General features: G+C 38.9%; 1 protein-coding gene across 1 annotated transcript in view; it reads left to right on the forward strand.

The window, feature by feature from the left end:
- XPO5 (exportin 5) overlaps window positions 1–14,181 on the forward strand; it is a 40,017-nt gene that overhangs the window by 23,725 nt on the left and 2,111 nt on the right. The window contains exons 21-30 of the mRNA XM_058163212.1: window positions 3,793–3,893; window positions 5,921–6,017; window positions 6,278–6,414; window positions 7,616–7,713; window positions 9,775–9,821; window positions 10,571–10,668; window positions 11,403–11,465; window positions 11,975–12,057; window positions 13,642–13,749; window positions 13,894–14,034. Of these exons, the coding sequence (XP_058019195.1) occupies window positions 3,793–3,893; window positions 5,921–6,017; window positions 6,278–6,414; window positions 7,616–7,713; window positions 9,775–9,821; window positions 10,571–10,668; window positions 11,403–11,465; window positions 11,975–12,057; window positions 13,642–13,749; window positions 13,894–14,034 (973 nt within the window). The remainder of the gene's footprint in view (window positions 1–3,792; window positions 3,894–5,920; window positions 6,018–6,277; window positions 6,415–7,615; window positions 7,714–9,774; window positions 9,822–10,570; window positions 10,669–11,402; window positions 11,466–11,974; window positions 12,058–13,641; window positions 13,750–13,893; window positions 14,035–14,181) is intronic.

Genomic DNA, 14,181 nt, shown 5'->3' on the forward strand with positions numbered 1-14,181 from the left:
TCTTTGGGTTTCTCACATGGAAATTTGTGTTCTGTGTGACAAATGAAACTCTGAATACAGCTAACGATTTGCAAAAAAGCAAATTATGAGTATAAAACTTCCACAGTTGTGTCATTGGGTGAGAACAGTGTAACTGTATACGTGTCACAAAACTGCATCCAGTGAAGGCTTTTTTATTTAGGGAATCTAGTGCGGTGCAGTAAACGTTGCTTTTAGTTGAACTGATGTGTTGGCTGCTTATTCACATCTTGTTGGGTCTTCTCCTTTTCTGTTGTCTGAAGAAAACATATAATTAGTAATTCATTATTTCTAATATACCTTGTAGTTTTGTTATTGTTGTCTTATTGCATGCTTTATTTTGCTAGAATGAGAGCTAATGCAGCATTTGGACGTGAAGCAAGTAGAGATGCTTCTGTTCCATAACGGAACCTTCACTATACGTGTTAACAGCTCATAAAGGGGCCACACCTTTTCTTGGGTTTGTATGTAGTACCCAGGCTCAACAAAATGCTCAGCTGAATTAAGTAATTAACACATGATTGATTTCTGTTTCTGATGCGCGCATATCTGTGAGCTTACAAAGCTATGGGTGAGCCAAGGAAAGGCTGCCTCTCATTTATAGGCTACCAAGAGGCACAGGTACTCCTCACTTAATGACAACAGTTGGGAACAGAATTCCATCACTAAGCAAGGTGGTTGTAAATTGAAAAGATGTGTGACTACAATGACTCACAATCACAGTTCCGGTTGCAGCCATTAAAGGAATCAAGCACGGTCATTAAGTGTGATGTCCCATGATCACAGCTTGTGACTTCCTGCCAGTTCCCCCATTGATTTTGCTTGATGGAAACCAGCAATGAAGGTTGCAAATAGTGCTCACATGATGCTGTGATGACTGCAGTTTTGAGGACCTGTCATAAGACCCGTCATTCAGTTCTTTCATAAGTTTGAGTGATTGCTGAACAAGTCATTAAGTGAGGACTACCTGTATAGCAAAGATATTCATGGCAGATCCAAAGCATATCTGCTTCAGATTTGAGTGCCCTACTTTTTAGTTAGAACTTTCTTGGCCAAATTAACTGTTACTTGGACCTGTTACACAGAGCTCATAGAATCTTGTATGGCAACCATCTCCCCCTAGGCCTGACTTTTATAGCTTACCAGAAAATCAAATCACATGCATGCAGATGCAGAATTGTTCTGTGGTCACCATGCAAATTATTCTTTAAGTAACCTGCAGAGGCAATCTAACTCTTTTACCCTGATTTTCCTTCCTGCAGCCACCATTCTGATATTATGAAGATGCAGGAACAAAAGGGAAGAGGGCAACGGAGGAGACTGGATGAGGAACAGGAGAGGGTATTTTAAAGGGTCAGCAAAGTTGTGCATCTGGGTCAGGCTACTATGAAAAGGATAAGGAAATGCCTTCCCAGCAAAATTACACATTTTAAAAGGGCATTGTATGATAATTGATAAACATCCAAAGTAGTAGTATAATCACTTCCTACACAATTTGGCGACATGTAAACACATCAAGGAAATTGATGGCATTGCCAAAAAGTTCACTGCTATGCTACAAATTTAATTGATATTCCATTGAGTGATGTCTAGTATGGGGAAAGAATTTGCAAGTCACTGAAAGATGTCTTTCAGTCTGTTCTTGAGTTTTGCTTTCCCCTGGAGCTAATGGATCAACTTTCACTGTTATTTCAAATATCAAATCTTTTTCAGTGTCAATTTTTCATATTTAAAATATTAGACAGACACACACACACACACACACAATCTCATGCCATTTTGATTCCAGTATATGTTTGGAAATATACTGAAACAAGTTGTGGTCAGTCACGTTGACAGAACATTAAAAGTACATTTTTAGCTCTTTGGCATTCTTCAACTCCAGAAGTAACAGAGATTAATGTGAGCATAATTGTCCCTAACACATTTAACTTGGCATATGATAAACTCCTGTATCTTACTGGTTTATTTACCAAGTTTACTTCCCTCCTATCCTCTAGGAATTTCAGATGATTTACATATTTATTTGCAACAGTACATGCTGCTTCAATCCAGTGAAGCTCAAAGCAGTTTACAGCCCAAAAGCAATACCATATAAAATTAAAATAAATGGTACCACAAACCTAACAAAGCAACAGCAGTCCAAGGAACAGCTACCACATCTATATCCATACCAGAGAAGTGTCCCTTATCACCAATCTGGAAGTTGTTAATGGCTTTCCAAAAATATCTAAGGATAAGAGCATTCTCTTCACACCCCTCCCTCCTCCAATTTTCCCTAGAGCAATACTCTTCTGAGGATAGCTTTTCCAGTAGTCTTTGAGCAGGATGTATTGTTTTATGCCAATGCAGGCAGTGTTACTCACTACAGTGCTGCCCAGTCTAATGTTGGTTAGTTCCACGAGTTTGGAAATTCTATTCTATCTTTATCCAAAGTTGCTTTTTTTTCAAGAGGTAACTGGACTTTCTGGTTTTTCTTTGAAGACATTTCGCTTCTCATCCAAGAAGCTTCTCCAGAGCTGAAGAAGCTTCTTGGATGAGAAGTGAAATGTTTTCAAAGAAAAACCAGAAAGTCCAGTTACCTCTTGAAAAAAGCACCTTTGGGACAACCATGACCTGATGACTGAGAATCTCCATAGACATATTCTATCTTTTTTTTTTAAAAAAAAGTTTTGGCTTAAAAGCCATTTTATCTATTGCAATATGATTTTAAGCCCCTGCTCTGGTGCTTAAAGGCTTAACCAAAAGAAATAGTCACTCTCTCTTCATAATGTGATGCTTCTCCTTTCTTGCAGCCTCTGTTAGCACCCTTTGAAATGAATGGGCAGTTCACACCTCAGAACTATTGTTCCAGGCCCTCTGCAAGCTCAGGCAGACATCGCTGCAGTTGGTTTCATTTTGGTCCCGTTTCTTCACAAGTCTAGAGACTTCTTTTAGAGACTTCTAAAAATGACAGCTGAGACTCTGGAGAGCAATTGAGAGGCCTGCCCCTGCCACCCAACGACCTAGTCCTTTCTTTCCCTGCACCCTCTTACTTTGGGGGATTGCTGCTCTAGGGGAAACAGTCTGAGTTACCCTTGATCGCCTCTAGCAGCAGGCACAGAGGCAGTTTTGACGAAGGCTGTTGGGCCCCTTGGCTGCAGAATTTGTGCTGTGTGCAGTTACCGAAGCCCTGAGTGGAGGTCTGAGGTCTCAAAAGGAGAGAGGTAGGTGAGACAGAGACCCTTCCTCCCTACTCAGATGGTCCATCCGGCTGCTGAGGGTCCCTCTTTAGCCTGGATGGCAAGAAAGAAGTCACCCTAGGCTGAATGGAGGTTCTTCCCTGGCAGCATGGTGTGGTTAACGCAGAGTTGTCCTGCCTTTCAGGGGGGGCATCTTTCTGCCACAACGATGCTTGTAGCATGTGAGCATATTCATAAGCTGCTGCATTCTGTCAGAGCCACCTGCCATTCTAGGCACCGTGACCCATCCTTAGGGAGGCAGTGTGTCCTGCATGGGTCCTTGCAGCCAGCGCTTCAGAGGGCCAAGGCCAGGCAAATTGGAGCAAAATGTCTGGAGTAACATGAATCCTCCACACAAACTGGGGATTTCTCCATATGCCCAAGGCAGGGATGTTTTTTATTGGTAAGGAAGGGGGATCCCATGCACAAGTGCTTGGTCTCACCTTCCTCCTCACCAGATACAGGAGCTGTTTACAAGCTGAAGCCGGACTTCCACTGTCAGGGTAACTGATAGATTCAACTTGTGATTGTAAAATATCACATTTTCTTCCAGGACCCACAACAATTTGTATATGCCAGAGATGGTGGCTAAATTGGGAGATACCTTTGCAAAGGCCTTTGATATGCTGGAAGTGGAGAAGAATGCCATCCTTGGTAAGTAGCTGCCTTTTACAGGGAAGCCCAGAGCGGAAAAGTCACTTGGCACAGGTATTCCTCGACTTACAGTCATAATTCAGCCCTAAATTGCTGAGACAGTTAGATGAGCTTCACCCCATTTTATTCCCTTTCTTGAGATAGTTGTTAAATAGTTAGATAGTTCCCATCACCAATCTCTTTCCACTTATGACTGTATGACTATAACTTGTTGCTGGCAATCCTTATGATTTATATTGATATATTGATCATCAATTGTGTTGTAAATGTTGTACCTTGATGAACGTATCTTTTCTTTTATGTACACTGAGAGCATATGCACCAAGACAAATTCCTTGTGTGTCCAATCACACTTGGCCAATAAAATTCTATTCTATTCTATTCTATTCTATTCTATTCTAAATGAATCGCTGCAGTTGTTAAATTAATAGCACAGTTAAGTGGTACATTTAATTGAATCTGACTTCCCAGTTGACTCTGCTTGTCAGAAGGTCATAAAATATGATCACATGAACCCTGGACATTGCCACTATCACAAATATGAGTCGGGCCAAGCGGGTGAATTTTGATCACGTTACCATGGAGACGTTGAACAATCGTAAGTGTGAAAAACCATCATAAATCAGATGTTTCAGTGCTGTTGTAACTTTGAACAGTCACTAAATGATTGGCTGTAAGTGGAGAACTATCTGTATTAAGCTGGGCCAAATTGGAGTAAATTATGGTCCAGTCAAACTAAAACCCAGAGCCTCTGATTTTCTTTTTAATGGGCCTTTTGGGGAAAGGGGACATCATAGAAACTGAAAGTAAATCATTTGTGATGTCAGCTTATAACCAGTGCAAAATACATCATTTTGGATGACAAATTTATGCAAAAGAACTAAATATAATTTAGCGAAAATATCTCATTCAAATTCTTGCTTGCCGTTTTGTATTGTATGTGGATTTATACAGGAAAAGATTTAGCAAATTTATACTGGTTATCAAAACTGGAGAAACTGGTCTAGCAAAATGGTGAGTCTTTGATCCATCTTTGCATGGACAACAATGCCTACAATTAATCTTTGCAAGGACAACAATGTCTACTCATTTTCTGCAGGGTCTCCTTGCAGTTAGGACACTGACAGATTAAATTAGCTAGTAGTCATGTCTGCCTCACTTTTGCCTTTAAAGATCTCCACCCCAAGAACTTTGGAGGGATGTTCTTTCCTTTTGAACCAAAGCCAAGCTCCCCTCTTATATTTACAGCTCTGCCTGGTTTTCTCAGGAATGTTTCTATTTATCTTTGCCTACTGGCAAAATAATTTTACAGAGAAAACTGCTGAAGTCCACTTGCACCAAGGTCACATAAACTGCCTGCAGCAAAGAAATGAACACTATCAGCATGTGACTGGTTTACAACTTGCTTATCCCTAGTCAAAGTATTTTTAAAATTGTATTCATTCAGTCCCAGCTCCCCATCTGTTTTATTGCTAAATTGCAAATTGCTAAATAACTTGACTTGATCAACACACAAAAGTGTTTTTTCAAAATATTTATGGTATATCCATCACATTCTATTAAACAAGTTAATTGTATATGGGATAAGGATCTGAAGCTACTTCTGTTTTGCAAATAATTTTTATTATATAAAGTTTATAATGTGGATAAGCCTGGAAAGATTTATTTACATTACACAAATATTATGTCTGGAAGATACTTCTGCTCTAAATTTATTTGGATTTCAGTGCATCATGAATTACATTTGTTTTCAAGCAGGTAGAAGTCTGCACAAGCATGATTATAATTAGTTATTTTGTAAAAAAAAAAAAACCACATGAAAAATATTGCTTTGTTTATAACTGCTCTCTGAAAGCATCACATTTTTACTGCCGTTTCTCTCAACTTTTAAATTAAAAGCATTTATGCTCCAAATTGACCTATTCCAGACATCCACAAGTAAATTTGTGCTTTTGGTAGCCAGAACTGCTCAGGTCACTGCCTGCAGAGATGAATCTCTCCACTGATAGTATTTCCTCTTTTGTTAGGTCTCCCCCAGCCTTTACTGGAACTTTATGATTCTCCTGTTTACAAAACAGTCTTGGAAAGGATGCAGGGGTTCTTCTGTACACTATATGATAACTGGTAAGAAATTCACAGATTTTCCATAATGCTATGTTACTTCACATGTGGGCTTTCTACTACTTTTCCAGTATAGCTGGCTGTGTATGTTCTTGTAACTGATTATTATAAAGGCTATAAAAAGAAGAATGGAATATAGATGGGCTAAATGGAAATTGGCCTGATCCAAAATGCCAATTTTATTTTGTGCAGATAAAGTACAAGGAAGCTTTTCAAAGCAGAGTACCTTTTGGCTCTTCTAGATTGTGCTTTTTGAATTGCAGTTTCCACATTCTGGGTAGTGCTGGCTCATCGATGCAGCAAGATTTCTATGTTGTTGAGGGTCTAGCAGCTGAGCTCCTCAACTCAGCCTTCATCAATCTGGACAATATTCCTGACTACAGACTCCGCCCTATGCTTCGTATCCTTTCTTTGCTTTTTATTTATAGTTCTCCTTCCAAATTTGTTCTGATTTCCATACAATGTCCCAGCTTGAGTCTTGTTCTTAATTAGGACCCTTTCTCCTGCAACTGACCAGATCCATTCTAGATTGTACCAGTAGATCTAATTAGTAAAAAAATAAATAAATCTAAAAGCAATAAATAGTACAGATAGTCCTCAATTTACGACTGCAATTGAGCCCAAAATTTCTTTTGCTAAGTGAGATGGTTCTTAAGTGAATTTTGCCCCATTTTATGACCTTTCTTGCCACAGTTGTTAAGTGAATCACTGCAGTTGTTAAGTTAGTCACACAGTTGTAAAGTGAATCTGGCTTCCCCATTGACTTTGCTTGTTAGAAAGTTGTGAAAGGGGATCACATGACCCCAGGACACTGCAACTGTCACAAATATGAGTCAGTTGCCAGGCGTCCAAATTTTGATCGCATGACCATGGGGATGCCGCAACGGTTGTAAATGAAAAATAGTCATGTCACTTTTTTCAGTGCTGTTGTAACCTTGAACAGTCACTGAATGAACCGTTACAAGTCGAGGACTACTTGTATCAGAATAGAGCATAAAGGTATATGCCTCTCAAGGTTTTTAAAAAGTTTGAATAGCTCAGAATAAAGGCAGACATGTCTATGATTCTAACACAATGCAGTTCGATTCTATGATTTCAACAGATGCAGATGTTCAGGGGGTATATGATCCTACTGAACATCTACATCCGTTGATCCAATGTTTTTCATTGTCCAAAAGGAAAGAGAGATCCCAATTAGATTAGACTTGTAGTCTACTAAGACTACTAAGACTAAGGCAAGCATAGTCTTATTAGCGGTTTCATCCTATACTTAAAATAATGTACTGAATTTTGTTACATAATGCCTCTAGTGGACTATGGCCATATCAGTGCATTGTAAAATCCTGGTTTAGATTTCTAAATGAGATTTCTCTCATTCTTTCCTTGAGAATAGAATGCCTTTTGGGGTAGGGGTGTTGGAAAAAATCAGATTTATGAAAAATTCAGAGAAGAATGCATCTGCCTGTTCTGAGGTATCTGGGAGCAAAATTATCAGTTCAAGAACAGAAATTGCCATGACTAGATGAATCTAATGGTTTTCTATGGGAGAAATATAGATGTGTATTTGTGCTGCTCCACTTCTTTAACTAGTTTCATGTAAGGTGTTTTTGTGAAACCTTTGGTTGTCTCCTGCCCACCTGAACACTACGAATCTTTGATCTGCCCTATACTTGGACCACTGTTCACCTACCTACATATGGTAAGAACAAAATACTGTGTCTGAGAATACTGAAAGAGAGAGTGAGTTTTTTGTGGTGAAATTTTGAAAATACTGGATTAAAAAAACCAAGATCACATTTGTTTTCAGTTTCCTTGTATTTATCATGGAGCTAATATGCTTGAAAGCATCCTTCACTTAAGCAAAGGATTTTGCTAGGTGTGATGTTGTGGCAAAATTCCTAGAGATATTTTTGCATATGATTAGGAATGACCCAAACCCAGTCACAAAATGCATATTTCAGGGGTCCAAGTAACAGCCCCAACAAAATCAAACTCTGAGGCTTGAAGTTTCTCAAAGCTAACTTTTATTAGAGATGTAATATTGGCACATATGGGAAAACCTAAATCTGAAAGTTGCTGGGTTTTCCTCACCCAAGAGAAAGTTCAAGTCCTTGCCTCTCACCCACATGTCCATCATACAAATCAATCAAGTACCGTCTGGGACAGAAGATGCCTCCTCATTCTTCTCAGCACAGCTACAGGGCACAATGGCCTTGACTTTCTAAAAGAATTCTATTTTGACTACATATCTTCTTCTCTCTACACAATCCCCCCTCCCATTTTCTCACAGTAGAATTTGTGGCAGGCCTGAAGCCTGAAGGCGCAAAAGTAGAAATATGGCTTCCAGGTCTGACAGCATACTTCCCACGTCTTTCTCTCGTGTTAATAGATACTAGTTACTATTGCTCAAAGTTTTAGCTTACAGAAGCAGATCTTGGTAAGGATTTAAAATGATCCCAAACTTAATTTGGGATGCATTCCTTATTGATTTATAATATTTTAGCTATTGTTACCTCCTTATAGTATACTTGAGAGTTTTTGACAACCCAGAAACATATCGAAGAGAGTGTTGTATTGTTGTTTCATAACAAGTACTAGAGATATCAGTAATATCATGTGGTTTTCTCTCTCTGGCATTAAACTTCTGGATAAGTTTTACGTGTAATGTGATATCATCTTTATGCCCTTAAAGCAGAATAAATTGAGAAGTGTCAGTCACTGAAATACCCAGTGAAATTCATAAGTATATAAAACTAACCTCCAAAATACTTAAAACTCTGAAAAATGCAGCTGAGCGAGATGTTTTGCAAACGTTTCAGTGCTTTTTATAACTCTTGTAAAGAGTAGAGCATAACCAAAGGAGAATAAATTAGGTAACTTTGGTGACGTGCATAGCGTGAACTGAATTCACTGAATTCAATTTTATCTGTCACTGAGTTTGAAGTGGCTTCATGTAGAACACACAAAACTCTGAGTTTACAGTATATCATTGAAATCCTTTACGTCAGGGGTGAAATGTAAAATTTGTTATTACCGGTTCTGTGGGCGTGGCTGGATGGGGATGGGGGTAATGTGACTGGGTGGGCGTGGCCAACTTTTTTTTTTTTTTACTTTTAAAAGCATTTCTTCTACAACCTCTTTGGCTGAAGAGCTTGTAGAAAAAATGCTTTGAAAGAGTTCTGACAATTCCAGGTGAGTTGCCTGATCGCCAGAACCCTTTAAAAGCTTTTTTTTTTACAGCCTCTTCGGCCGAAGAGCTTGTAGAAAAAATGCTTTGAAAGGATTCTGACGATCCCAAGTGAGTTGCCTGATCGCCAGAACCCTTTAAAAGCTTTTTTTTTTTCAGCCTCTTTGGCTGAAGAGCTGGTAGAAAAAATGCTTTGAAAGGATTCTGACAATCCCAAGTGAGTTGCCTGATCGCCAGAACCCTTTAAAAGCTTTTTTTTTTACAGCCTCTTTGGCTGAAGAGCTGGTAGAAAAAATGCTTTGAAAGGATTCTGACAATCCCAGCTGAGCCACGCGATCTTCAGAGGCTTTTTTTTTTTACTTTTAAAAGCATTTTTCAGCTGAAGAAAAAATGCTTTTAAAAGTAAAAAAACCTCTGATGATTGCGCGGCTCAGCTGGGCATGCGGGGGGGGGCAGGGATTTTTGCTACCGGTTCTCCGAACTACCCGCCGCCATCGCTACCGGATCAGGTGATCCGGTCCGAACCAGAAGCATTTCACCCCTGCTTTACGTCATGTTGCTTTTTTTTGCCAGAGGCTGACTCAGAAATGGCAAGTTATCTATCAGCGGAGTTTGATTTGGTAAGTCTAATGCTTAAACAAGAGGAGAGGACTGCTCTTTGAAACTTACATTTTATTCTTTTTGTATTCTTTTTTGCATTTTGTGCCTGAAGTAGCCTTTTCTGAAAGGGACACCTATGGTCATAAAGCAGTAAGGTTTCCTAAGACAAGAATAATGTCAGAATAAGTAGATAAACAAATTAAAAATCTATTTATTTTTGGCACTGGACAGATGTTCTTGCATGAAGTACACAGAACTAAGGTGGGATAATGCAGAAGCTTTTCCCTAATTATCTTCTGTCTAATCTCTGATTGTGGAACCCCAGAAGATTTAATCAACACACTGACTTACCTGAATGGTTCATTTGGAATGTTTGGTTACCTCATTTCCAAACTATTTAGCTTTTAAAGGTTTGAACCAGCCCGCTGAATTGATTTAAAAACAGACCAGCATTTTTTAAAAATGGAAAGGATTGTTCCCCTTGGTGGCTACTCCTAGACAACCTACCTGTCAGTTAAATTTGGACAAGTTGAATTTTTTTAAAAAATATAAAAATATTTTATGCCACAGATGCTGCCGATATTATATCCTAAAGCTATGATCCTGATCCTATTGCAGTCTCATTTAGAACAGGCTGGGCATCACTATATGGATCAGGTGAACTATCTTTCATTAATATTTTAGTATTGGTAATATGATAATAGTCAGCATCTGTTGTGCCCCTCAGGTTTCTGTTGCCATCCTAAAATCTGTTTCCTTTATTATTCAGCAATGATGAAGATACAGTAGATGACAATCCAGAATCTCAAGAGATGTTGGAAGAGCAGCTGGTTAGGCTGCTCACCCGAGAAGTTATGGATCTAATTGGTGGGTGAAATGACAATATATATGGACACACATCTCCCTAAGCAGGAGGAATGCTATTAGTAGTTTTTACAGGAATTTAGCTATTACAATATTTGACAGCAACCCGATTACCTAAGTATTCTCTATTTTTCTTTTATTTTCGAAAATGCTCTTGTTCATCTTATGATCATCAAGATGTTCCTTTATCAGCGGTAGGTTAATAAGATAAGCCTAATTATCTTCAGTCATTGTTCTTGGATGTTGATCTTCAGTATGAAAAGATAGATAATGACAAATAAGCAGCAAGAAAAGAGCATCAGCCATTTTCTACAGCATATTCTCAGCTGCTAAATACTAGATCAAAATTGTTTGAAAATATGTCTTGTAGTGTGTGATAATTTAATAAGGAATTTCTCAGAATACACATTCATGTAGAGTCTGGCCTTATTCCTTCCTCTTTGGCTTTTATCATTTGACTATTATGTCCAAATCACTTGAACACTTGGGATTCCTTATTCTTGGTGATATCAGAAGCGGCTTAGAGGAAATAATGCTTCAAATCACATTTTATTTTATTCACTTAATATAAAAAAAGTTTGCATTCCTTTTTTTTTTAATGAACTGAGATTTTTCAATGTAAGATACATTTCAAAGTTTTGCAGAGTAAAAATTAAATGATATTGAAAGGAATTCTTGAAAGGAAGGCATCGTGTCTCATTGACTCTGATATTTATCTTCTTTTGCTGTATTTCTAGCTGTTTGCTGTGTGTCAAAAAAAGGTGCTGAGCAGAATAATACAGTTATTACAGATGGAGACGGTAGGTAAAAGTCTTGTTCATTCTGCTGCCCTTTAGATTTGAATTGAATTGGTCCTACATGTATAAACATTTTGTGGCTAACTTACTTTTAAAAATAAGGTTATTCTTCTTGTTATATAAATACCTTTGGAATTACTAACCACTTTAGTAGTTTAATTGTTAGCAAGGAATCAAAGCCACACTTCAGGAATCAGTGCCACAATATCCCAAAAATGGATGTAAGAATCCTAATGATCAATGGCTCCAAGAACAGTATTTCTTCACTGCAGTTTTTTTCTCTGATTGATTATCCCCCGAGATTCATATTTTGGCTTGCTGTTCTGTAGGTCATCTGCCTGCTCTTGACACTTTCTGGTACTGTGACTTTAAGATAAATGGAACTGTGAAGGAATACATTTCTCTGTGTGTCCGGCCAGCATTTTTGATACATCTGTGCCTTGTTCAAGGAACAGATATCTGATCGAGATATGATTAGTAATGAATTTTATTCACATTATTTTCCCTGATAGATGAGGAGATGATGTCCACAGAGGTGACTCCATCAACCAGCTCTGAGCTCACTGAATTGGGCAAATGCTTAATGAAACAAGAGGTAAGGAAACTCTGGTTCAATATTGTCTTTATATTATTTGTGAGCATTGAAGGATTCACTTTAACTCTTGAAAATATAAAGTCTGATAATAACTTCTTCCTGCTACTCATTATTTGAGGGAATCCGTTCTTTTATTTTCCCCCCCCCTTTTTTTTTTAGAATAAATTCAGGAGATGAGCAGTTCTGAAGATCTTTGTTCAAAATAGATGATGATAAAAGATAGATAGATAATAAATATAAATACAGTCATAAACTGTCATATTGTATGATTATATCCCTTAGCAGTGGAAATCACAGCAGTCCCAGTTGCCATCATAACCCCACGATCATGGAATCCATTAAGTGAGGATTTCACATGACTCCATTGAAAGAACAGTCAGGAGTCTCAAGCAAGCAGACTAATGGATGAGAGCTACAGGTCAAGGGATTGCTGTGGGAGCTAGGGATCATGGGGCTTGCTAGCAGCACTCCTTGGCAGTGGCCTTCAATAGTCTTGGCCCACGCTACTCTTCAGCAGCTGCCAGCCTCAAGCCCAGTGGTGGGTTTCAAATTTTTTTATTACCGGTTCTGTGAGTGTGGCTTGGTGGGCATGGTAGGGGAAGGATACTGTAAAATCTCCATTCCCTCCCCAATCCAGGGGATGGATACTGCAAGATCCTCATTTTCTCCCGATCAGCTGGGACTCAGGAGACAGAGAATAGATGAGGGCGGAGCCAGTCAGAATTTTTACTACCTGTTCTCCGAACTACTCAAAATTTCTGCTACCCGTTCTCCAGAACCGGTCAGAACCTGCTGAAACCCACCTCTGTTCAAGCCCCATGTTCCCTAGCACCCACCCACAGAATTTTAGCCACCCTACCCATAGCTGTCAACCACTGGCTGCTTGCCTGGGAATCCAGCCTCTTCCTAAACAAAGAAGATAATGAAAATAAACTGGTGGTGATGGCATGGCAGTCCTGAATGCAGGTAGGCCCACATGACTGCAGGCAATGCAATGGCTAGAACTTTGAGGATCGGTCATAAATCCTTTTTTGTCAGTGCCATCATAACTTTGAAGTTCCTGAATTAATGAGTATAATTTGAGGACTATCTGTAGACTCTCTTCCTGATTCAGCAAGGCCTTTCTTCTGTTTTTGAAGAAAAGAAAAAGCACTCTTTCTCCTGTAACCTCATTACATTACCAGTTATATTCCAGCAGCCCTAGATTGGGGGCCTTGTAGGAGGGGAAAATGTCCGTAAATTTAGAAATTACACACAGAATATTCAGTACAAATCTGCTTTTTAAACAAGCAAGTACACGCATAAAAGCTATTGCTTTTGTGAAAAACTTACATCATGAATAATGTCTTTTTACAAGAATATGGAAATATTGTGGCCAATGCTAGTTCTGTGCGGAAATAGGGTGATTCATCTTTTTCTACTTGATTAATCTGACAAAGAAATATATTTCTGTGCTTCATGAAACATCTAGAGTTCTTACGTACCATTTAATTCTGCCCCATAACGAAGAGTGCCTTGACCCATAAGACAGAAAAATCCTGTAAGTCGGTAATTGGTCTAACTTTCTTTTTATTTTTCCCCAAGAATGTCTGTACTGCTCTGCTAATTACAGCCTTCACATCCCTTTCCTGGAAGGATACCTTATCCTGTCAAAGAACCACCACGCAACTCTGCTGGCCATTGCTCAAACAGGTACCTCGATACTGAGTTTAGAAGGATACAAAGTGGTGAATGTGATAAAAGGGTATTGCATTAAATAAAATAGGGGTGAATATCAGAATTTTGGAAAACAGCCCCTTCTCCCCATCTTGCTTCACTGCAATCTCTCTGCCATAGGTGCTTACAAAGAATATGATGATCCCTGAAGCAGTGACCTGGTTTTTCACAAGCGTACTGAAAGGGTTACAAGTTCACGGACAACATGACGGCTGTATGGCAGCACTTGTCCACTTGGCTTTCCAGATCTACGAAGCTTTGGTAAGGCATGGGGGAGAAAACCCATTCCCATATCCGCCGCTATTTTTGCGGTTTAGTGCCACTCCAAATCCAAGGCTCATTTTGGTGGGATGCAAAGTTCTGAACTTATCATTAGTGGTTAATTCCCTCTTTGGAAATAGCCATTTC

Source organism: Ahaetulla prasina, chromosome 1 (genome assembly GCF_028640845.1).
Source record: "Ahaetulla prasina isolate Xishuangbanna chromosome 1, ASM2864084v1, whole genome shotgun sequence".
Lineage (NCBI taxonomy): Eukaryota > Metazoa > Chordata > Lepidosauria > Squamata > Colubridae > Ahaetulla > Ahaetulla prasina.